The sequence below is a fragment of the Terrapene carolina genome, unplaced genomic scaffold (assembly GCF_002925995.2).
Source record: "Terrapene carolina triunguis isolate 2854851 unplaced genomic scaffold, T_m_triunguis-2.0 Scaffold837, whole genome shotgun sequence".
Taxonomy (NCBI): Eukaryota; Metazoa; Chordata; order Testudines; family Emydidae; genus Terrapene; species Terrapene triunguis.
The window spans coordinates 4,234,254-4,260,375 of NW_020665188.1; the positions used below are offsets into that span (position 1 = coordinate 4,234,254).

At 47.3% G+C, this 26,122-nt stretch overlaps 2 protein-coding genes across 2 annotated transcripts in view; one reads left to right on the forward strand and one right to left on the reverse strand.

The window, feature by feature from the left end:
* The window catches only part of LOC113408133 (galactose-3-O-sulfotransferase 2-like), a 19,809-nt gene extending 4,156 nt beyond the window's left edge, over positions 1-15,653 (forward strand). Inside the window, exons 2-4 of the mRNA XM_026660810.1 lie at positions 4,991-5,987; positions 6,815-7,594; positions 15,612-15,653. Of these exons, the coding sequence (XP_026516595.1) occupies positions 4,991-5,987; positions 6,815-7,594; positions 15,612-15,653 (1,819 nt within the window). The remainder of the gene's footprint in view (positions 1-4,990; positions 5,988-6,814; positions 7,595-15,611) is intronic.
* Positions 15,654-21,126: 5,473 nt separating this feature from the next.
* LOC112114999 (aquaporin-12B-like) lies at positions 21,127-24,043 on the reverse strand. The gene is made up of 4 exons (XM_024211943.1): positions 23,921-24,043; positions 23,437-23,884; positions 22,187-22,303; positions 21,127-21,305 (listed from the first exon to the last, which is right to left on the reverse strand). The coding sequence occupies exons 1-4, from the start codon at positions 24,041-24,043 to the stop codon at positions 21,127-21,129; spliced, it is 867 nt and encodes a 288-aa protein (XP_024067711.1).
* Positions 24,044-26,122: the final 2,079 nt, after the last annotated feature.

A 26,122-nucleotide genomic window follows, 5' to 3' on the forward strand; every position in this document is an offset into this window, starting at 1 on the left:
CAGCTCCCCAGTCCCCTGCCCTGACTACTGCACCCCCCCACACACACATCCCCTTGCACCCCTCACACACACACAGCCCCCTGCCCTGATTCCTGCACCCCCACACACCTCCCCAGCCCCCTGCACCTCCCTCACACACCCTGAGCCCCCTGCCCTGACTCCTGCATCCCCCACACATACCCAGCCCCCCCCACACCCCATGCCCTGACTCCTGAACCCCCCCACATCCCCACCCCCATCCTGAGCACCAAACGTGAGCTCCTGCACCCCCCACATTCCCACCTGAACCCCTTGCACCAAACAGGAGATGCCCCAGGTAAATGCTCCACACCCCAACCTCCTGCCCCAACCCTGAGCCCCCTCCCTCACCCTAGCTCCTGGCCAGACCCTACACCCCAACGTTTTTTTACAATATTTGGAAAGATCATTAAGTGGTCCGTCGAGACCCTCCGCAATTTTCAAGTGGTCTGTGGAAAAATAAGTTAGACTACAAGAACAATCAAGGTACCTCACTTTATTTTCATTTACTTGCTATTACTTATAGGAGGAGGATGAAGAAAAAAAGAATGAAAAAAACGGGGGTGGGTGGAGATAAGACAGAATGTTCTTTTTCTTGGCTGGGTCCCAAGGAGGGACCCCAAAAATGAAGCTGAGCATAGGGCCAGGGGGCCCCACTAACTCTAAATCCACCACTGGCTGTCACGTCACCTGGGCTGGAGATACTGTCAGCTGATTCCCACAGTCTCCAGCCTACCTGGGCAGTACAGCAGACATGACCCTGCCCATTAGCTCCTCTCCACTCCCTAGCCCACCCACCCCTTGCTTCTCACCCTCCCTCCCCCCTGTAGAATATATTCTGTACCCCCCTGCTCCCCGGTTTGAGAACTTCTGAAGGGTGGTTCTCTTTACAAGGACTAGGGCAGGCTGAATTCAGACTTTTTGTTATCCCTGAGCTTCTCTGTTCAGAAGGCACTGGGTAACATCTGAAATTAACATATTTCCTCAAATCCCCTAGATCTGACAGAATGGTTCTATGACAGAAGAATCGGCAGATCTGTGTCACAACTAGGATAAAATGATATTTCCTCTGGGTTGTCTGGTCGCATCCTACAGATATAAAGTGAAAATATGAAACACGACTCACTTTGAAGATAGAGATGAGCTCAACTATTTTGGCAAACTTGAAGTACAGTGGTGAAAGTAACAATGACTTCCCAGTGCTTTAGCATGAGGTTTTCAATGAATTTCATTAGATGAGTGTGTATTAAAAATGTACCTTCAAAATGTGGGGGAAGGGGAGGAGGGCAGTTTGGATGGCTACCAGTTGGCTGGGTACGTTTCCCTTTTTAATCAAACTCTAAACAGAGGGCCAGAATGTCCTTGAATAAAATTGGCTACAATATGCTACCCAGGAAATATACTTTATTATAGAGATAGCCTATTTGTAATAATTGCTAGCATCACAAATATATGGTAGCGGCACATATTTAGCATGGCCACCGGTAAGGAGGATGTTCAAGTGTTAGAAAGTCCCCACTACTCACAATTGCATTGGAGGTGTACTGTCAAAAGGTTTCAAATCTGTATTGATCTCATTTATGAACATTACACATTGCCAGAAATACTTTGAAAAGCTAAACAAAAATAATGTGTTATTCGCACAATACATATGGACTCTATCCTGCCAGGTGCTGATCACTGAGACCCATTCCAGCAAAGGATGTGAGTTGCCTTACTGAAGTCAATGGGACTACTCACATGCTTAAAGTTAAGCACTTTGAAATGCTTTGCCTGAGTAGGTCAAAGTGATCAGTACCTTGGAGGACTGAATCTTATAGAGGTAAATACTGTAGGTCAGATCCTCAGCTGGTGTACATGGGCATAGCTCCATTGATTTCAAAGGACCTACACTGATTTACACCATCCAAGCACCTGGCCCAGCATGCTCAATGCTTCTAAAACAATACCAGACTGACAGCCCTGGAGACTGTACACAGAATAGGCATAGTGTGTACATTGTTTGGACAAGAATGCAATGTATTTCATACACCATGCACATAGCAGAACATGAATTTATTCCCTATTTATTTACAAAAGGGAGATTTTCAAAAAGGCACAAAGGGGAGTCAATGGGAGCTGGCTGCCTAACTCACCTTAATTTCTTTGAAAATATCCTCCTCAATTGTTATCTGTGCCGGCCCAGGGGTACTGCATCTCTAGTCACTATGGTAATCTGTCATTTCTGGCAACAGTGGCAAGGAAGAGCATGATGTGGAGGATGTCCAAGTAGAATGGGTCGGATTTTCAAAAGTCAGTGGGACTTGTGCACCTCAGTCATGTAGGTGCTTTTCAGAAATCATACCCCATATACATAAACTGATATGGAAACCTGCATATCTTGCATAGCATTTCAGAACTGATTGGCTTGCATAGGTGAAAGTGGTGCACAAAATGGTGTATCAATATGGTGTAACATACATATTTTCTAATGATCCATAAAATTGGATATTGATGAAGAGTCCTGGCATAAAGGACTTATTCTGTGGCCAGTTGTACAGTGGGATAGCTACCACAATGCACTGCAGTCTTTGCCATTGCGAGAGCTGCTAATGTGGATGTGCTCCAGTGCCACAAGGAGCACAGTGTAGACATGCAACAGCGGATTAATTCCAGCATTTTAATGAATGTGGTATAACTTGTGGCACAGAAACTTGTTTCTTAGCTGTGTTTGCTCTGGGCCACTAGCAAGAATTAAAAGTAGGGAAAGCCTGTTTCTGTTGCTAAAATCAGTGGCTCTACTTTGAATACACACAGGGAACACGACTGAGTGAGAAGGTGATTTCATGAAGTCACTTTCCAGAGCAAAATCTCATGGTTAGGGGCAAATGGAAGAGCCTGGCAAATAGGATTTCTAGCTTTTATCAGTGTTTACTTTTCAATTAGCTAAAAATGTCCTACAGCTGGAAGTTCCCACTGGGCTGCTACAAGCTACAAGATTTATTGGCCATGGCTGACTCTCTGCCCCTTCCATTATACCACAGGGACCCTTGTAAAAAGTGTGACCTTCTGTTTAAAAAAGAGGAACACAAAGGTATCTCTTTGGTCCTTATTCCCCACTGCCTTGCACCTTGCGCTGTCATTTTTACAGCTGGGCATGTATTATAAAACACTACCAAGATAGAATGACTATATTAAACCTGGTGCATGTGTTTCCCTTCAGGAAATTGAAACTGACACACAACAGTCACCTAGGACGACTCTGGATTTCCCTCACCCTCGTCACCATCCTGTGTGTTACTCTTCAAATTGTGGGGAATCTGCAACCTACCCGGTAAGTTCCACATAGGATGGAGAATATTTCACCTTAGAACTCCCAAGAGTCAGACTGAGAACTGGAGTTGGCCAAATGCTGCCAACCCCCACACACCAAAACCAAAATATGTTTTCTGTTCTGGTTTGTTCCAATTTTCAACCAGATTTACTTCAGGTGTGTCTGTGCCCTTTGTGTCCCTTTCCAAGAATAGCTCAAGAATGACTCAGGAATGTTTGGCAAAATCGTGACTCTTAACCAAATATTGCAGAGCATTTGCAGAAAGTGAATCTTTTTTTGCGATCCCAAGCATTGCTGGAAACCTGATCTTATGAGGCCTCTATCCAACCAGGGAACAGAAATATGCGATTTTAGCTATGTGTCCTGTGGAAACTACTTGAATCTCAAATATCAGACACTTGCAACAAACCACCTGTAAACAAGCTACAGACTGAGAATTTCACATACATTTGGGGAAATCATGATTTATGGAGGCAATTTCCAAACAAAAGAAAATTAATTGAATGATTTATTCACCCAGCTCTGCTGTCAGCTTGTACATTTGGATTCACCCCCCAGCATCCTAGAGACAGCCAGTTGCAGCTTACCAGTATCATCATATCCACAGTGCCCAACTCTAGCAAGTCACAATCAGTTTCTAGGAACAGCAAGATTCTTCATACCACAGCCAACTAGCAATTCCCTACTCATCACCAGGCTAGGACAGGAGCCAGGCACCATAACACCTGGATCTTCAGACTGAGCCTAGAAGGCAGATCTTGCATGATAGTAATAGATCTGCACACTTATTTCATAGTTGTCATAGATTTCAAGGCCAAAAAGGACCCTTTGATCATAGTGTGACCTTTATAACATAGGCTGTTACATTTCACCCAGTTACCCCTGTGCTGAGTGCAATCACTTGGGTTGGACTAAATCATTTGCATCCTCAGGAGACAAACATACGTGCCACAGGCAGAGAATGGGAGAGACCAAGGAGCCACTCAAGCCCTTGGCAATCCTTAGCACTCTACCTAATATCCAGGTTGAGGTCACCTGGAGACTTGGAAGGTTAGGGAATCTGGGGAGGCTGGACTGGATTAGGGGGGCTGTTGGAGGGTTTGGCAGCTGAAGTCAGATTGGCAAGCTGTGTGTTGAGGGACAGTTAGGTAGATGGGAGCTTGTCAGCATGCATAGGACATGTCAACAGCTGAAGGCGGGGAAGGTGATGTGCATGTGGGTTTCCCATCAGAGATGGGCTTCAGCCGGACTAAGAGAGATAGGGGTCTGGTGAGGACTAATGGGAAGATCCACTGGTGGGAAGTCAACCTGTGGAACTCCTTGCCAGATGATGTTGTGAAGACCAAGACTGTAATAGGGTTAAAAAAAGAACTAGATAAACTCATGGAGGATAAGGTCCATCAATGGCTATTAGCCAAGACGGGCAGGGATGATGTCCCTAGCCTCTGTTTGCCAGAGGCTGGGAATGGGCAACAGGGAATGGATCACTTGATGATTACCTGTTCTGTTCATTCCCACTGAGGCACCTGGCATTGGCCACTGTCGGAAGACAAGATACTGGGCTCGATGAATCTTTAGTCCTGACCCAGTATGGCATTTCTTATGTTCTTAAGATCACCCACGATGTTCTAAGGTGGTCTAACATTCTCCCTCTTACAGCAACTGCAGGTGTGACCAGAAACTCAAGCAACTTGCCCTCCAGCAAACCACTGGCCATGAGAACTTGTTCCAGCAGGAGAAGGGGACAAACTCTGGCCACCGATTTCCTGAACCTTTGGAAAGTGGCATCGCACAAAACAGGCAGAAAAAAGTCATGGCCAAGGCCAGGTCTGCTGAAAACATTCTGCACGTCACAGAACTGGGCCAGATGTTCAGCCAGACCCAGGCCAGCACCTTGGACAGCCAAGACGGGGTCTGGAAGAAGAGTCATGGAGAAGACAGCGAGGATATGTGGATCCTTCACACAACCAAGAGACTGAAATCCCAGCCCCAGGTCTCTGAAAGGGCACTCAAAAGGGATCATATGGATAGAACTGTGACCCCACCTCCAAGCAGGAAGCCCATGACTAAGGCAGCAGATCCCTTCAGCAAGAAGCCGGAATCTACAGCAGAGATCATTGCCAAGGAGCAAACTTCAAGGTCACCATTTGGGAAGGTTGCAGGGTCATTCCAGAGCCAGGCAGAAGCCACGGGCTCCCCCAGCCACAGGAGGGGCAGCTCTTCCACACCTGCTACAACAGCTGCCCCAGCACCAGATTGGGTCACAAAGGCAGAGAAGCGAAATGAGGCGGCATCATGGAGCACGAACAGAGAGTCGCTTCAGAGCAAAACCACAGTTCCCAGGGCTGGAGGAGCAGGAGGAGATGCACTTGCCCACAGTCTGCCAGCTATATACAACTCTTCTCACACAGCAGCCTGCAAGCCCAAGACCCACGTGGTGTTCCTGAAGGTGCACAAGAGCGCCAGCAGCACCGTCATGAACATCCTGTTCCGCTTTGGTGAGACGCACAACCTCACCTTCGCCCTTCCCATCAATGGTGCCAGCCAGCTGGGCTACCCACACTACTTCCTGGCTGAGTCTGTGGAGGGATTCACCGTAGGCAATGCTTCAGAGTTTAACATCATGTGCCACCACATGAGGTTCCAGCAGGTACAGGTAAGGGACGGAGCTTCAAGGCATCAGAAGGGCAATGGGTGGGAGGAAGAGCAGCAGGATAGCTGGGAAATGGCCAGGACACCCCTCTGGGCCAATGAGCAGGACTTCTCAAAAGGGAAGCTACAGTGATATTTCATTGCCCACTGCTATCCAGCATCAGCAATGTCTCGCACCAGATCTAACCCAGAAGCTGGAGACACTGCATCCTAGGTGTTGAGCCAGTGTCAACAAGCCTGACAACACCATCGTGTTGCTACTGGGGGATGATAGGCTCAGGTGATGGACAGACTTGGCGCCTGGCATGTCCCGTGGGTCAGTGGCTAAGTCAGGTAGTGGTTGGGATTTATGGATGCCATTTGGAGAAGAGTGTCCAATCCACCAGCACAGCTGGAACCGGAGCTAAGTGGGCATGGAAAGCAAACCACCCTTTGCCCCCTAGAGGTGACCCTTCCACTCCAGATCAAGGCACGCTGGGAGAGCGGGGGGGGAGCTTCCATTGCTGCTGCCCATTTTGTACCTGCTCTGTGGCTAAATACAGAACTCCAGGCTCCAGCGCTGGCCCTGGGGCCCCTTTCACCCCTTTCACAAGCACTACACTGATCCTGGGCATCTGGGCATATCCCTATTAAACACCCATCCCACAGCCCGTAAAGCCCCTTCCAAAGCAGCTGGTGGGTAGGACTTGCTACTCTGCCCACACTCTCTAACTCCCCAGTGAATTCAACTGACGTGTTAACCCGACTCCTGTGGAAAGGACACCTGGATATATTAGACTGGCAGAGAAGGCTTCCTTCACTCTCTTCACCCCTTTCCCCTCACCCCTCCAGGTGCAGAGAGTGATGCCAAGCTCCACCTTCTACTTCTCCATCCTGCGGAACCCCATCCACCTCATGGAGTCTTCGTTCACCTACTACAAAGGCAGCTCCCCCTTCTCCCATGCCCAGAGCCTGGAGGAGTTTCTCAACCAGCCAGCCAGGTTTTATAACGCCTCGGCCCCCGACAGCCACTATGCCAAGAACCTCATGGCTTTCGACTTCGGCTTCAACCACAATGGCAATTTCTCTGCCAAGCACATGCAGCTGATGCTGCGGTACATCGAGGAGGCCTTCGACCTTCTCCTCCTCTCCGAGTACTTCGACGAGTCCATGGTGCTGCTGAAGGAAGCACTGTGCTGGGACCTGGACAGCATTGTGTCCTTCCCACTCAACAGCAGGGAGGGAAGCACCAGGTCACCCCTTTCAGAGAGCACGGCAGAGAAGATAAAGAGCTGGAACAGGCTTGACTGGGCAATCTACAGACACTTCAACAGGACCTTCTGGCAGAGGATTGACTGGAGCATGGGCAGGGAGCGCATGCAGCAGGAAGTGAGGGTTCTGCGGGAAAGGCGGGAGCAATTGGCCAAGACCTGCCTTCAAGGGGGGGGCAGTGTAGGCCCCCACAAGCTCAGGGACAAGTCACTGGCACCGCTGCAGTATGGCAAGGCCACAATTCTAGGCTATAATCTGAAGCCAGGGCTGGACGAGGTGATGGGGCAGCTGTGTCGGCGCATGGTGACACCTGAGCTGCAGTACAGCAGATCCCTGTACAGGAGACAGTTCCCTGAGAAGGCCCAGTGGATCTACAAACCAGCTCATCCACCCACGATACACAACAGGACGATGGGCTGAGAAAGTAAAAGCACAACGGCCTGCCCCAAACATTTGCCCCTGCTCCCGGTCTCCCCCTGAAACCCCCGTTGGTGGGCAGAACATAATGCAATTCAGCCAGCAGAACCTCATGGAGCCACACCAGAGAGGGTCTCTATCTCCATCCATATCTGTATTGCTGGTAAGGCAGGGGAGAAGGTAAAGCCAGACCCATCTACATCAAGCTGAGGTGAAGCTGACAGGTTGCCAGCCCGGATGCAGCTGCTTTGCAGCCTCAGAGCCATTTCAGTTCAACTGTTTAAATTCTAGTAGGTAAAAAAAGTGTAGATCTGGAGCAGACGTTATATTCTGTGGAGTTTGGGGTCACACGGGGCAGCAAGGCCTCAGGAGAGAGCAAGGTAACAGATCTTTGGCTCTGGAGCACACTCTGTGTATTAATTATTTGTATTGTCGTAGCTCCTAGGAACTCCAGCCAGGGACCAGGGCCACCACTGTGCTGGGTGCTGTACAAACACTGAACAAAAAAGCATCAGACGAGACAACTGGTGGACACTGTGACTGGTTGGACCCCCTTCTGGGGTGCCATCTGATGTACTGAGATTTCACTGAGCCTCTCTTGCTCAACCAGCCAGGGTTCCCTCTCCTGGCTTTGCTAAATTAGGCTCTCTGGCCTTCTGCAGGTAGGGAGACACCCCACTGCAGTCACAAACTGAAGTCAGCTCTGTATGAGAGGACTCCCCCAGCACTCACGTGCACACCCCTTTTGGGAGATAACCCCAAAATAATACTGTCTTGCACTGTATAGAAAAATCTGCACAGCGCAAGCTCATAAAAATCCACCCTCTTCCTCAATGTGAAGAGAGATGTGCACGACTTCTTGCTGCCCCCCCCCCAGTTAGAAATTACATAAACTAGGTTTTATTATAAATAAGAAATAAGCTTATTAACTACAAAAGGTGAATTTTTGTGGTTAAAGGGATAGCAAACAGAACAAAGCAGATTACTTTAGTAAATAAACAAAAACTGCAGACTGAGCTTAACACACTAGATAGGTAGGATACAAATTAAAAAATTCTCACCATGTGTGATAAACAGGCTGGCAGATTCTTAAGGCACAAGTTGCCTTGACTTTCCCAGGTTTTCTTACACAGGCTAAAGATCTTAGCCTGGGACCATCACTTCTCACAGTTCAGTCTTTGTTCCTCAGGTGTTTTCAGGTGTGTTGTTGTAGGGAGAGTGAGGACCACTCATGTTGTCATTGTCCCTCTTTTATATCTTCCCCCCACTTGCTGGAAAGCTTTTTTGCTGTGACCTGGGTCAAACAGTTCCCATTGTATAGTGCTATTTCTGAGAGGTTTCTATTACACATAGTTCTTGGGGTAATCCTTATGCTTGTGTGCATTTCCTCAATAAGCCACTAACATTGTTTGGCCTCATCCACCATAAAATATTTGAAATATAGAGACATGATCGATATTCCCAGCTGCAGATACAAAAATGATACATGCATACAAATTGGATAAACACATTCAGTAAATCATAACCTTTCCAATGATACCTTACATGAGCCATTTTGCATAAAGTATATCTTAGTTGTACCATATTCATATTATAACCATATTTCCATGAAGAATATGGAGTTTGTTACACCTGTCCCCTTAGATTATTGCCAGAGGATTGGTCACAGACCAATGCGGAGGCAGTGTGCCCAGCTTCCTCTTTTCTAGACAGGGAATCTGCTACCATAGTCTCCTTCCCTTTAATGTGCGCAATCTCCACGTCAAATTCCTGCAGGACTAGGCTCCAGCATAGCAATTTGGAGTTTTTGCCCTTGGTTCTGTTCAGCCATATTAAGAGTGAATGGTCCATTAGAATCTTGAACCTCCTATTAAAGATGTAAGGCCTCATTTGTTTAACAGCCCACACTATGGCATAGCACTGCTTCTCTATGACAGAGTAATTCTGTTCAGTAGGGGACAGCATTTTGCTTAGGAAGGCAATAGGGTGCTTCTTGTTGTCCTCCCCTTTTTGCATCAGTACAGCACCCAACCCAGTGTCAGATGCATCAGGGCACAATTCAAAAGTCTTATCAAAGTCAGGGATGGTCAGCACAGGCTCTGCAGACCAGAGCACCTTTACCTTATCAAAACCCTTCTGGCAAGCCTCTGACCAAATAACCTTAGTAGGTTGGTGCTTTTTACACAAGTCCGTGATTGGGGATACAATGTCGCTGAACACCCACACACACAAACCTCCTGTAATAGTTTGCCAAGCCTATGAAGGATTGGACGTGCCTTTTAGTTTGGGACACAGGCCACTTGACAATGGCTCCACCTTGAGAGAGTCGGGGGATATTCACCCCCTCCCAACCCAGTGTCCTAGATAAGGGATGTCAGGGTTCCCTCCCCACTCTGAATTCTAGGGTACAGACGTGGGGACCCGCATGAAAGACCCCCTAAGCTTATTTCTACCAGCTTAGGTTAAAAACTCCCCAAGGCACAAATTCTCCCTTGTACCTTGGATTAGGTAACGCTGCCACCACCAAGTGATTAGACAAAACTCAGGGAAAGGACCACTTGAAGTTCCTACTTTCCCCTAAGATTCCCCCAACCCTACACCTCCTTTCCTGGGGAGGCTTGAGAATAAACAAGATGAGCACAAACCAACCTTGGGTTTTTTTAGACTACTAAAAAAACCCAATCAGATTAAAAAAAACCAGAACTTTATTAGAAAGAAAAAAGTTAAAAGAAGCACCTCTGTAAAATTAGAATGGAAGAAAATCTCACAGGGCAGTCAGATTCAAAACACAGAGGATTTCCCTCTGGGCAAAACTTTAAAGTTACAAAAAGAAAACCAGGAAAACACCTCCCTCTCAGCACAGAGAAAATCACAAGTCAAAATAAAAGTAAGCTAACTTTCCCTTGCTAGTACTTACTAATCCTAATGGAGTTGGATTGCTTGCTTTCTTGATCTGTCTCTGGCAAGCACACAGAACGAATAGACAGACAGACAAAGAACAGACAAAACAAAGCCTCTCCCTCCCACCCCCCCGATTTGAAAGTATCTTGTCCCCTTATTAGTCCTTTTGGTCAGGTGCCAGCTAGGTTACCTGAGCTTCTTAACCCTTTACAGGTAAAAGGATTTTATGCCTCTGGCCAGGAGGGATTTTATAGTATTGTATACAGGAAGGTTGTTACCCTTCCCTTTATTTTTATGACAGGGACCCTGGCCGCCCCTATATTGCACTTAGAGGGTTTTATGGTTAGACCAGTTTTCTGGAGTTCTGATAGCACAACACCCTTGTGGTCATCCCAGGTGTTGCTGAATACAGCAATGTCATCTATTTATGCCCTTGCATAGTTCTGTAAACCATTTAACATTGTGTTGACCAGTCTCTGGAAGGTTGCACCAGCATTTACCAAACCAAAAGGTAACACCGTGAATTCATAGAGCCCTATATCAGTGATAAAAGCAGATTTTTGTTGTGCCTCCTCTTCCACAGGGATTTGCCAGTAGCATCTAGTTAAATCAAAAGTACTGAGGTATTTGGCTTGGCTCAGCACATCCAGCATGTCATCAATTCTTGGCATGGGGTACGCATCTGTTACAGTAACAGCATTAAGCTTTCTATAGTCCACACAAAATCTTACAGCGCCATCCCTTTTGGGGACCAAGACCACAGGGGATGCCCACGAGCTGTCAGATTCCTTAATTACTCCCAGGTCCAATATGTTCTGTATCTCTGTATGAATTTGCTCTTTCACCTTATCGGTGGCTTGGGGGTTGTGTCCCTTTTGTGAGGATTTCATGGGACAGAAAGTGCGTTCTCGCTGGCTTGTTAGAAAATACCTTGCTGTACCCTTGCAGAAATGACAACACTTCCCCCTTTTTGACTGGTGTTAATTCATTACAGATTTCCATAGTTTCCAGATTTGACCCATCTTGGCATTCCATCAATCAAATCAGTGAGTGGGTGTGCCTCAGTTTCCTCTTCAAGATCATGTTTATTCCAGCCTCTCTACTGTGGTAGGCTTTGAGCTGGTTCACATGTACTAGTTGGGGAACAGTATCACTGAGGGGCTTTTTAACTTGATACGTGTCCTCGTGTGCCACTTCTACCACCTTGAAGGGCCCCTCCTAGGAGTTTTGCATTTTGAATCTTTTTGCAGGGTTGAGTACCATCACCAAGTCTCCTATGTCAAAAGTGCGTTTACAAGTATTTTTATCATACCAGGCCTTTTGTTTGGCCTGTCTTGGAGGTTGTTTTGGACCACTTCCATCATGTCCTTTAATTCCCTCCTGAATCTTTGAACATACTCAGTTACTGGTTCTTCCCTCAACTCATTGCACACTTCCCTTGTGTCTGTAATGACATTGAGGGGTCTCCTTACTTTTCTCCTATATAGAAGGTCAAATGGAGAAAATTCCCTGGACTCTCTGTAAGCATACAGCAGGAACGGCAATAACTCATCCCAAATTTGGCCCCTTGTCTCGGCATACATTCCCAGCATGGATTTCAGGGTCCCATTGAACCTTTCCATCAACCCATTGGCCTGGGGGCAATAGGGGGCAGTCTTAACTTTTTTCATGCCACATACCTTCCATAGCTCGTTGAACTGCGACATAAAGGTTGCTCCCTGATGAGACAAAATCTTTGGGAAGCCCACTCTGCTGAATATAGTGAGCAGGGGTCTTGCCATTGTCCCAGCTTCTATATTGGACAGACCAGCTGCCTCAGGGTATCTCATAGAATATCAGGATTAGAAGGGACCTCAGGAGGTCATCTAGTCCAACCCCCTGCTCAAAGCAGGACCAATCCCCAAACAGATTTTTGCCCCAAATCCCTAAATGGCCCCCTCAAGGATTGAACTCACAACCCTGGGTTTAGCAGGCTAATGCTCAAACCACTGAGCTATCCCTCCCCCAAAATTCAGTGGTAAAATCCACCACCACTAAGATATACCAGTTCCCCCTCCAAGTGGGGCATGGCATTAGACCCACAATGTCTATTGCCACCCTCAGGAATGCCCCCTGTATGACAGGTAAGGGACACAGGGGAGCTCTCTGGGGTCCTATGGATTTTTCCTCTCCTGACACACCATACAAGACCTGCAATACTCTCTCACATCATTCTGTATTCCTGGCCAGTAGAAATTCCTTCTCAGCCTGTCATAAGTTCTCTGTACTCTCAAGTGACCTACAAAGGGACCATCGTGTGCTACTAGCATTAATTCCTCCCAGTGCTGGCTGGGTACAACCAACTGATTATAGGGTTGCCTGGGGCCTCTGTTCCTTCCCACGGAAGCCTCTCTATACAGTTTCCCGTACTCTACAGAAAACTTCTCCCCCGCCCTCCTTTTCTGGAGTTCCCTCTAGGACACATTTCCTTATGCTCTCCAGGGAGGGGTCAGTCTTTGCTTAACTGCAAATTCCTGACAGCTAATACAGGGGAAACGGTCCTCAGACACTGGCAACATCTCTCCTTGCCCTGGCGGCCTGTTGCTTTCAGTTGGGCAAAGGCCTGACTCCACCTCTCACACACCTGGAAGCACGCTGTCAGCCTGCACTGCAGTGACAATGGAACCCTCACCCATCTCCTCTGTGGATTCTAAGGTTCCAACACCCTTCTCTGGGCTTCCCTCCGAGACACAAACCTCCATGCTCCCTAGAGCAGGATCTATTCCTGATATATCTGTGACAGGCTTGCAGCCATCAGCTGGAACAGTCTTCTCACTGACAGGTAATACACTCATCCCACCCACCCCCCCTTCGAGGACCCTACACAATACTTCTCTATGCTGCAAGTTAGCACACCAACCGTTCTGGCCTTGTGGAAAAAATTGTTCCCCCCCAACATGTCCACTGGGATGTCCTCTAGCATCCCCACAAGTCAATTGCCTTCCAAACCTTTCAATTCCACACAAACCTTCACAAGTGGTACTGGGAACCTTTCCGGCCCCACCCCCTTAATCCTGGCCAGGTGACCCAGTAAAATACTAACCTCTGGAACCACACTTGGTCAAACCACAGAGAGCTGGGCCCCCATGTCTCTCCAGCCCAGACACTCTGTGCCATCAATTTTGACAACCTTAATGTGTTCCTTGTCTGGTTCACCAGGCCCAGTGTCCACCAAGCAGGTGTGATAAGTTATGGGGGTACCCTCCACTGCCTCAGGGCTGAGGACAACTGAGCCAACATGGGACAGCGGAAGCTTATTCTCCTTCGATCTGGGGCAGTTATACTTCAGGGGTTGTGTAGAATTATAGTGGAAGCACCTTCTAAGGTCTCCTGTTTTTAGGGCGGTTTGGGATGGGTATGGGAGGTAGAAATCTGGGAGGGTGAGTATCCCACCTCCTGGCCACCCTCCCTCTTCCCAGGAGTAAAGAGGTGACCTGGCTTCCCACCAAACTTAAGCCTCTCTGCCTGGGACTTATTCCTAACAGGTGCTTAGGATTGTTCATAATTATCTGCAAAAGCTGCAAGTTCATCAACCGTTTCTACCTTTTTATCCCATAAACACGGTTTTACATCATCACTAGACATAGTCAGGAACTGTTCCTGAGCAACCAAATCACACATTCCTTCAAAGTTTGTGTTACCAAGCTTAAGCCACAAGATTGGAATCCCAGTGTTGACTGGTCAACCCTGAATAGGATATTGGACATTGGACTATAACCTATGAACTAAATTCTAAAACTCTTTGCAACTATAAAGCTCACCATCTCTCCTATATATCTTAACCTCAAGAATTGAACTCATGTCTGTATGTATACTGATCTTTTAACCATTCTCTTTTTAAATAAATTTTAATTTAGTTAATAAGAATTAGCCGTATGCGTGTATTTGGGTAAGATCTGGAATAGTCAATAACCTGGGAGGTAATGTGTCTGATCCTTTGGTATTGGTAGAACCTTTTTTTTATATGATGAAATATGATTTTCAGAAATCATCATATTTGACTTGGGTACCTGGATGGAGGCCTGAGGCTGGGTTGCTTTAAGGGAACTGGGTTGTTTTGGGGCAACCAGTGAGGTAATAAAGAAGCTGTTTTATGCTGGCTTGGTAAATGTAAGTATTGAATTATCCACCGGCTTTGAGGTTTGTCTGCCCCATTCTTTGCAGTTCACCCTAATTGGGTAACCTCAGCTGGTCCACACTGGGACCCCAGTCACAGAGACAGCCTGACAGTGGAGCACAAGGCAATAGTGAGACAACACTGCTGTGGACTTTGGACTGCAGTACTCTGCTTTTGCAATGATCCTGTTGAACACAGCTTGTGATTCTGCACCAGGCATGTTGCTTGGCATGAAAGAGGCACAAGTCTCTGTGTGAATCCACCACACTGGTTCTGATTCAAAAGCCCACGATTGGTTTTGATCCTAAGGTCAGACATTTGCTGTGTGAATAATTAAAGACAAATCATCACAGTAACATATGGACAGCAGCTGCTGTTTCGGCTTCTCCAGCCACCACTCCCAAAGGGGCTGTCTTCATTCTCCGATAACAGCTGCCATTTTACTGGTACTCCCACCCAACAAGAAGCAGCTTCTGAGGAAGCTGTTGGCAATGCAGCTCAGTGCAGCCAACAGACAAGATATTTTCAAAGCTGTAATCGAGGTCTGGTAATTTTTTAAAAAACAAACATGATTCACCAACAAAATCTCCTGCCTGTTGGCTGCTTCGGACACGGTAAGCTACATCTCCCAGATTGCAAACCAGGGCATCAGTGTCAAAGCAGCAGCTTCTTGTTTGGCTGGTTTTTAAAATCCTTGGCTGAATTCTTTTGCAGTATGTTAGTTTTCCTGTGAAGCAGTTTCCCTGACAGCCCCGCAGAGTTGGACACATCACTCTGAGAACCATGCTCTGAAAAAGCTCAAACACGCTCTTCACACTTGAGGCTGCCTCAAGCTGTTCAGCTTGATTTCCAAAACAACAAGGTTCAGAAAAGTTGGCCGAGGATCTGAACTTCTTGAGTTAGCCTCTAAAATCAATACCTGCAGAGTTAGTACAAGTGCATTGACATAGGGCAAGTGACTCTGTCATGTGACTGCTAAGTTACGTGGATATGCAAGTAAAAATATAAATTATTCAATAGCTGCATTGTGAACAGTCTCTATTGCTGTACACACCAGAACACTACTGGAGTGGAGTGTTCCTATAACCTCCCTTTTCCTTTACAAAGGAGAAATAAAACAACTAACTTCCTCCATTGTTCCTACCCTTTCCCCTGCCCATAACAGAAAGTAGCGTGAGCAAAGCTATTGGGATAAGATAAAATAAAAATTGATCCAAACCTCAAACCATTTATTTTCATTACAAACTTCTTGGAACTTTGTGGTTTCCCATCTTGGCCTGAAGCATCTCAACTGCCCCCAAAGTATACTATTTTCGTGGCTCAGACAAAATCAGAAAGGACTGGAATCTCCCAAGAAGACCCACTCTCAAGCTTTTCAGCTTGATTTCCAAACCAATGAGGTTCAGAAAAGTTTGGCCGGGGAGCTGAACTTCGAGTTTTCATTTGCCAAAGAGTGTACAGAGGTTTGGAGGGGTGTCCAAGGGGGCCCTGTCTCCAGTAGAGGACTCTTGACTTTAACAAGTATAAAAACCTGAACAGCAGTTCCCTGCTGCCCTTGCCTGTAAGTGACTCTGTAGCTCACATATTCCAATCATATTTGTACATATGCTGGCACCTGACTGTTCGCTATTGTGCTCTGCCTTTCGTTTGTTGCATTGTTTCCTGGTCATTGCTAGCTCCACTGAAGTCTGACTGTTTAAGCACGTGAGAAATACAACTGCACTGGGCACATAACCAGTTTCTGTGGTTGGAACATAGTTTGGGCCAGAGATTTAGTACCCTGATCATGCTTCCTATCAGATAGCAGGAAGAGTGCAGCACTAACAAATAGATCCTAGTTGGGGATCATTACCGACAAGGACTGACATCAGTGCACATCGCTGAGTTTGTCACAGTTACTGTTTGTTCAAGAGAAATCCAGGGCTGGGCCAAAAGGGGTGCTAAAGGGCAGGACTACAGTGTGGGGAGAGGGGGAAATGTGCCTGGATCCAGGCTACACTGCCCCTGAGCGCCATGAATTCCCTCACTTTTAAAAGCACTCCATGCACTCACAAGAGTGGCCCAAGTTTCACACGACTCTTCTTAATCAGGTGCCATTTTGCCCCACTCAGTGTCCTCACTAAATAGGAGCAAGGCCTTGCCCACTCTCAGAGGAACTAGAAGGAAAGAGCCCTTGACTGCAGAGCAGGATCAGCTCTGGCTAGGCATCCCAAGTCATAAATGTGGCTGGTGGTAGCGAGGGAAGGGGGTTGGTTCTGAGAAGCCAGCAACCAATTGTAGCATCCATCTTGCACAAGCCAAGTATAGAATACAAGCTACAACTCACGCCCGGCAGTACGTAATAGAGGGCACAATGGCCCCTCTTCTTCCCTTAACGTACTACACATGGAAATGTGCTGAAACCCACCACTTCTGCCATAGGCGTTTGGTAGACAGCCATAGTTTTGTTTCCCCTTTGTTAAATTCCATCCACGTACTGCAGGATCTCACTGCAAGGAAACCTATTCCTCCTGCAGATCCCCCTCCCAATATTGTCTGTCTTGATAGTTGGTGCTAAGGTAACTGGTCTCTTGTTGTGCAGTTTGCCCTAATTCAGCATCACTCCTAGGAGTGCTCCATCGTACGGGCTCCCTGCTGCGAGGTGCTGGGCTCTCCAGCCCTTGCTCCAGCAAGACAATCAAAGCACAAGCTGAACTTTAAGCAGATGACTAGGCCTATGGAGGTCAGTGTGGCTAGGCATATGCTTTCAGTTATGAGCATACTAAAGGGCAGAGCTGATCGGGAGTTTCCCAGCAATGATTTTCCAACAGAAAATGCAGTCACTGATAAACAAGTTTTCCAAGAACGCATTTGATTTGGCAGAATTCTTTTGATTTTCCATAGGCAAAATCTACACAAAATATTTCATTTTAGGTAAGTTCAATTTAGCTGAATTGAACCACTTCATTTTGTGTCAGTTCAACATTGAACTGCATTTGTCAATAGTGCCACACTGCCTCATGGAAGTTGTAGTTTGAGTGCTTCATGCGTCCACTCCCTCTTATTGGCTGAAGTTCTAGACTGAACTAGATCTCCCATGATGCACTGTGGCCATCCCCCTGTGACAGGTTGCCCCCCTTCAGATGCCACCTGGTGTGCTGAGATACCACTGAGCCCACCTGTTATGCCAGTTTGGGCACCCTTTTTACATGTCTTGCTGAGTCAGGCTATTAAGCCTCCTCCAACACACGCACACAGGCAGGGCCACACCCAACTGCAGAATGAAACAGACACTGAGATCAGTTCTGGGAAGGCTCAGCTTAAGGGACTTGCCCCAGCACTCAGGTGTCCACCTCCCTTCGAATGCAGACTCAAAGATATATTATGAAATCCGCCTCCTCCCTCAACGTGGAGGAAGGTATACACAACTTCTCGCCCCCGCCCAGTTAGAAATGACAGAAACTGGGTTCAATAATAAACTAAACAAATTTTATTAACTATAAAAGGCAGATTTTAAGTGGTAAAAGGGGTAACAAACAGAACAAAGCAGATTACTAAACAAATTAAACCAAATACACAAACTAAGCTAGTTTCACTAAAAACAATTGGTTACAAATAATAGCAGGTTTAAAACAAATAAAAGGAAGTATTTCTTCACACAATGCACAGTCAACCTGTGGAACTCCTTGCCAATAGATATTGTGAAGGCCAAGACCATAATAGGGTTCAAAAAAAGAACTAGATAAATGGAGGATAGGTCCATCAATGGCTATTAGCCAGGATGGACAGGAACGGTGTCCCTAGCTTCTGTTTGCCAAAAGCTGGGAAAGAGCAACAGGGGATGGATCACTTGATGATTACCTGTTCTGTTCATTTCCTCTGGGGCACCTGGCACTGGCCACTGTCAGAAGACAGGATAATGGTCTAGATGGACTTTTGGTCTGATCCAGTAGGGCCATTCTTATGTTCTCACCCTAGATATTGCTGCAGGCAGAATACAGAAAGTCTTGAAAGGCAGACGCACTAGTCTCCAGCTTGAAACCTTAGTTATTACTCACAAGCTAGATGCCCTTCCAGCTTGGGTTCAACCCTTCTGCCCCCAGTTCAGTTCTTGTTTCCACATGTTTTTTCAGTGTCTCTTTGGGTGGGGAGGCAGAGGAGAGAACCATGATGTTGTCACTCCCCTGCCTTAGGGTACGTCTACACTTACCGGAGGGTCTGGCGGCAGGCAATCGATGTTCTGGAATCGATTTATCACGTCTGGTTTAGACGCGATAAATCGATCCCAGAAGTGCTCGCCGTCGACGCCGGTACTCCAGCTCAGCGAGAAGAGTACGCTGCATCGACGGGGGAGCCTCCCTGCCACGTCTGGACCCGCGGTAAGTTCGGACTAAGGTACTTCGAATTCAGCTACGTTATTAACGTAGCTGAATTTGCGTACCTTAGTCCGAAGTGGGGGGTTAGTGGGGACCAGGCCTTACATAGCTCTTGTGCAAGGTGGGAACCCTTTATCTTCTAGCGGAAAACCACTGGCATTCCAAAAGGGGAGGAGAGGTATCCAGTACCAGGTGACTCGGACCCATGTCTCTGCATGGCTGTGGCAGCCATTGCTTGTAGGCTGTCTCCAGCATCCACAGGAAGACTAAGCTCTTTCATAGTCCATTGTCTCTGCTAATGGCCCATTAGCCCTGTCTGGCTTTTCCATTGTTGTACCTAAGCACTGGTTTGGGGTGATACCTAAAGTAACACATTTGAAATACAGATACATAGTTAATATTCCTAACTTCAGATACAGAAATGATGCAGGCATCCAAATTGGATAATCACATTCAGTAAATCATAACCTTTCCAATGATACCTTACAAGACTCATCTTGCATAAAGTACATCTCAGTTATGTCATATTCATATCAGCATGTTTTCATAAAGAATATGGAGTGAAACGTCACACACATCCCTGACTGGGATACATGGACGTTACATGACTGTAGAGCATCATGAGAAATATAGTCTGACCCAGGAGCCTGGCCTTGGTGAATAGCAGCAAGAGGCACCTGAACTACAACTCCCATGAGGCACCACAGTACCAATGGCAAACTTAGTTTAATATTGAACTGATGCAAATGAAGCATTTTGGCTTAGGACAGTCACAAACATTTTATTTCAATCAATAATGTTGAAACATTTTATTTTGACATTTTCAGATTGAAATTTTGGGGAACTTTTCATTCCATGATGAATTTTGATATTGACTTTTTGTCCCAATTGGGGATGAAAATGTGAAAATATCAGAATTTCTCATACAACAAATTCTGATTTTCACTTAGCTCTACGTAAGTGCTTGGCTGGATCAAAGCCAGAGTGCTCAGCATTGGCAGGACTGAGGCCTTTGAGCACTGCTCAGATCGTGCCAGAATAGTCTCCTCTGAGGTGAATTTCCCCCTTAGAGTACAACCTGTTATCTAGGGGCAGCAATTACAGCTGGCTTTCCCCACTCAGCTTATATCATAGAATATCAGGGTTGGAAGGGACCTCAGGAGGTCATCTAGTCCAATCTGCTGCTCAAAGCAGGACCAATCCCCAGACAGATTTTTACCCTGCGTGGCTGGGCTGAGCCTGGTGACCGGATTCACCGTCAAGGCTGGAGTGAAGCAGGAAAAAGGTAGGGTCTCAAACTTTCTGACACTCAAGCCTCTCTTGGCCAGAGGGGCCAGCAGTGAAGAGGTGCAGGAAGTTTCACTGATCAGTTACTGCTTTGCCTTTCTATTTTTAAAAGGACAGTGTATGGATGTTCCAGAGGAAGAAATTAATGTACCACTAGAGACGGAGCAAGTCCCCACTAGGCATCTACTATCTGGAGGTAACATTTGCATTCAATGGCAGTGACATTACAGGGTTTGTGCCAAGCCAGAGAGTGGATAGTCACGTGTGAGCACAGCCCTGAGACCCTGCAACAGCGCCAGCCCTTCCCGTGGGGAGCAAGATGGGTGGATGCCTGGCTGTACTGAGGGAGCAGAACAGTGGTGGTGATTTCCTGCCCCACCCCCAGGGGAGATGGGCTGGGGAAGATCAGGAAGGAGGGGTGTGCGCTGGGTGGAAGGCATGTGCCCTTTAGGTCATGCTTGTGGCACAGTATTGGAGCCTGCAATCACACCACTCTGCTGCTGCTCAGGTCTGCGCTAGCTGGCGACGTTCTCTAGGGGCTTTCACAGCCAGGTCTCCATGGGCCAGCACTGAGGGATTGCTTGCATGTGGCCAAAGCAGCTGGTACACTTACACAATGACACGAAAAGCCCATGGTGCCCCCAGCGAACGCTTGCTCACACATCACAGAGCTGGCCAAGCGTCTTCGGTCCCAGCTCCTGTCAGTCTGGCCATGGGAGGGGCCCGATGGAAAGGAGAGATGGGCAGTGGCTGGGGAACCCTCTCACACCCTTCACTCAGCTCCGGGGCTTAGTTCGCAACTGTGGCTGCCCTTCCCCATTGTCTCCTGTCTGTTTGAGCCCAGACACAGCCTTCCCCTTGGGGGTCCGGTATTTGCTCTTCGGGCTGTAAAGCAGGTTTTTCTGGAAGATCCTTGGGATGTTCCCCTGGTACAAGAGCAGGGCTGCGAGCATCCCTGGAAGCAGAAACAGGGGGATTAGGCCATGTCATTTACCATCTCCCCCACCCATCCGTTGACATGCACTACCCAACCTCTCCTCTCCTGCGGTCAGATGGCGCCCGCCCCAACCGGGCCAAAAGCCGCTGGAGTCCCTGCTACTAGCACATGGCACTGTCAAGCGCCAGAACAGCAAGCGGATTTAACAGAGAAATGTTCCACCTGCAAAAGCGGGGCTGGGATTGGACCAGATCACAAAAGAAAGGCCGAAGTGAATAAGTTTTCTTTGGAAGCAGCCGTCTGGTGCTGCAGAATATAAGCTTCATTTCAGAAATTACATATCTGGGGCTTATGGCTGTGAGAATAACCTTTAAATTACAGACTGAGTGAAACTGCCACAGCATGGTCTTCCTGAGTCTGCAGACAGCCTGCAACAACATAGCTCCATGAGGTGTGATCATCACCATGTCATTAACCCCATCATCTCTCCCGCCCCTCTCAGTCCCATCTGCCTCATGCTTTGCAAAGTGTCCCGTCGTCTCCCCCCCGAGGCCAGTGTTTGGCAAGTGACATTTAATGTGGCTCAGTTTGGTGTAGCAGAGTTCCAGCCTGGCTGATGGGGAGGAAGGGTGTTGGGAAGGGCAAGGAGCATCTGGTTCCAATGGCAAGACTAGCCTCCCCCCATAATAAATAAGAGCACAAGGAATTGCCACATACCAGCAGGAGTTTCCGATTTCTATGCTGAATACTTGTCCCTTTCATGCAGATTCACTAACATGGCAGACATGCTAGGGAGGCTTCACCCCAGCCGCATACTCTGCCCCACTCTCTAGGTTGTGGCCCAGCATGGCCAGTCCGCAATAGTTTCTGCACCTATCGGTACCCTGAACACAACTCACCTGTGAGGGGTCCCAGCCAGTAAACCTGGACGTACTCTTGCAGGATGTTCCCAGAGCAGTGAAAAGTAACCATGGAGGCCAGGGTGGGGTTGAAAAAGGCCCCTGTGAAAGGCCCAGCTGTGAAAGAAGAAAACAAATAGTGTAATGGGTCTCACTTGTTTGACAAGTATTTGAACAAATGGGTGTTGGGCAACAGGCAGGATTAGATAAGTTCTATTGCCAGAACTTTGTGTTTGAACTTTCTGAAAAAGCAGAGTCAAGTCACCCTGAACAACCTTAACTCAGCCCAATGCCTCCATATCAAATAGATACTCGTCCCTCCCCCAGCCTCCTAGCTGCATGATGTCCAACCTCTGATACTGACACAGATCAACCATGAACCCTACTAGCACCGGACAGCCTGACCCTCACGTCCACTGTGGCTAATGCTGCAGAGTATACATTACCTAACTGCAAGGGTAAACAGCACATAAGACATCTGCAAGGAAAGGTGATGAGTGAGAAGTAAAGGGTTAAACTGGCTGTAAAACATCACCACCTAGTAGTGGAAGGTGAAATGACTGCTGAATGGTGTTCCTGGTGTGCTAGTGCTACTGTCTTGTCAAGGAGCTAGAACTAAAGATGGCATCTGGAGGAGACCCCACTGCCACAGATGAGCGGGTGGTGATGTGCAGGTTCATATGTTGAGTATGTGCAGCATAGCAGGGTTGAGTGAGCGAAATTGTTAAGAGATGACCTGATCACAGTCTACAAGAACCTATGTGGGAAAGATTTCTGACAGGAGACACCTTTTCAGTCGATAAGAAAAAGGCGTAACAAGGGCCAATGCTGGGAAGCTGAAACTAGACAAATTCAGACTAGAAGTACAGGGTTTTTAAAAAAACCCACTGTAGGTAAATGACTGGAACTGACTTGCCTAGAGAGGCAGTGGATAATCCATGACTTTGAATGTTTAAAATCAAGATCTGGTTATTTTTCTACATGGATTAGGCACAGGAATCCCTGAGTGAAATTCTTTGGCTTGTATTACACAGGGGGTCTGGCTAGATGGTCATAATGGGCCCTTCTGACCTTAACATCTGCAAGTCAATGAACTACAAATCCTGGAGATGTATGGTGTATAGGCAGTGCTTAATTTGTGCTGGGACGTGCCAGGGCTGAGCCCTGGCAACCCTGAGTTTCATCTACGCTCCTTTCTTGTATTTACACCCAGATATTATGGGGAAAAAGAAACGTAGAAAGCTCCTCACCTGTGTAAGCCAGGGTGGTCACAGTCACTGCCAGGACAGGCGCTCTGTACAGAGGGTGGCTATGCTGAAACTTGAGAGCCACCAAATGGAAAAAGAAAGAACAGACGCCTTCCACAAAGATGCCATGGTACAAAGAGGTATGGATAGAGGAACTGCAATCCAGAGCCATTAGATTCTGGATGAGGTGGAAGTCAGTCAGCTCCCAAGACCAGTAGTGCGTGGTGAGAATCCCAGCTGCCTCCATTCCCACAAACTGGACCAGAAGTTTGAAAGCAGTAGCCACAAAGGAGGAATCCATGACCAGGAATTCTTGGAGAGAGACAGTGGGGTTAGCAGAAGCTCCATCAAAAGACACACCATGAATCAAGTAGATAATGAAGAGGAGGGTCAGAATCACATCTGGGCCAAAGCCACCACCCCAGGGACCAATCTCCATCAGCATCCTCAGCTCAAGGGAGCAAGCACACAACTGTAATGAGCTGACCAGTTCTCTGACAAGACCACGGTACACTCCAAGAGGCAGAAGTCTCTTGGAAACCTGCCTCATCACCTCAGAAATAGCCACAACTGAGAGAAAGAAGGCAATGGAAACATTCAAACCCGCCATAACAAGCCCAACAGAGATGGCAAAGCATAAGTGTCACCGTCCAAAGAACAGATCAACCTTTTCTTCCTCCTCTTTATAAAGGCACTTTTAAGCCAACGTGGCACAGCCTGACAGGCCCCCAGTCAGCAGGGTCAAGGGAGTCTTCGGGAAAATCCACATGTGCAGCTATGCAAAGCCATTAAGGAGCTAACAGTGAGATTCTCCTACCTACAGTATCAGCTGCGGCCAGTGTTAATGTATGCTGCTCTCTGCTAGCCCCAGCAGCCTGCCTGTCCCTGTGCCTTCACCTCTAATCAGAAGGGAGACAACCACAGACCGCATGTGACTCTCATATCCTCTCTCCTCCTTCTGCTTTAACCATCAGCACTTGCTGCAATTAGAGCACCAACAACCTGCAGCCTGGGGTTTGTTCAGAATTTGTCTCCAAAGTTACGCTGCTGGTTTGTTTTACAACTGTATCTAGCAAGTGGGTCCAGCAGCTCTCACTCCATGGCAGAGAATCTGGGAAAGCCCAGCTCCTGCCCCAGGTTTATTATTTGTAAGGCTGTGTTATGAGCCTTTGACTGGTTTGTTCTGGCCCAGCGGGTCATTCACTGCATAGATTTGCTAACTGGGGCAGAAAACAGCACTTATGTCGTCTTTGCTTCAGGTGGGCAGAATATTTGGGCGGCTTCTCTCTTTATTTCAGTGTTCAGGATTGGCTATTGTACAGCACCTTAATGGTTTTTAGGTAGTTAGAAGCAGGGAGCTCGCAGTGAAAGCCCTGCAAAGTCAACGAGGTGGTGATGAAATGGAAAGGCAGCACAGAGCTTGGGTATGTGTAGGGAAGGAGAACAGATAGCAATCTCTTTGCATACCCAGGCCAGGGAAGGCTAACTACATAGGATCCTGAAGAGTCTCATCACTGCATTCATCCTTTTAGGTCTCCTCCCTCCTCAGGGTCTAAAAATACAACTGTATCCTCCAGGCTTGAGAAGTGAAGGGCTCTCCTCTGAGAACCAATGTTCCATGTTGATCAGGTGGCAGGACACACTACAGAGTCCAGGTTTATCTTTCATTGCCTCAGGGCCGGTGCAAGGATATTTTGTGCCCTAGGCGAAACTTCCACCTTCTGCCCCCTCACCCCCTCTCCTCCCCTCCCCCGGAAGCATCGCTTATTATAAACTTTCAAAAATGAATACTGCATAATGTGGCATTGTTCATTAGAATTAATACACGTTCGGCTTGAAAATTTATTAATTTCATTATTTAGTCTACATATGGACGTGCACAAGTCCATGGGGCTGGATGTACTGCATCCGAGGGTGCTAAAGGAGTTGGCAGATGAGATTGCAGAGCCATTAGCCATTATTTTTGAAAACTCATGGCGATCGGGGGAGGTCCCGGATGACTGGAAAAAGGCTAATGTAGTGCCCATCTTTAAAAAAGGGGAGGAGGAGGATCCGTGGAACTACAGGCCAGGCAGCCTCACCTCAGTCCCTGGAAAAATCATGGAGCAGGCCCTCAAGGAATAAATTATGAAACACTTAGAGGAGAGGAAAGTGATCAGGAACAGTCAGCATGGATTCACCAAGGGCAAGTCATGCCTGACTAATCTAATTGCCTTCTATGATGAGATAACTGGCTCTGTGGATGAGGGGAAAGCAGTGGATGTGTTATTCCTTGACTTTAGCAAAGCTTTTGATACGGTCTCCCACAGTATTCTTGCTGCCAAGTTAAAGAAGTATGGGCTGGATGAATGGACTGTAAGGTGGATAGAAAGCTGGCTAGATCGTCGGGCTCAACGGGTAGTGATCAATGGCTCCATGTCTAGTTGGCAACCAGTTTCAAGCGGAGTGCCCCAAGGATCGGTCCTGAGGCCGGTTTTGTTTAATATCTTTATTAATGATCTGGAGGATGGTGTAGACTGCACTCTCAGCAAGTTTGCAGATGACACTAAACTGGGAGGCGTGGTAGATACACTAGAGGGTAGGGATTGGATATAGAGGGACCTAGACAAATTAGAGGATTGGCCCAAAAAAAAAAACCTGATGAGGTTCAACAAGGACAAGTGCAGAGTCCTGCACTTAGGACGGAAGA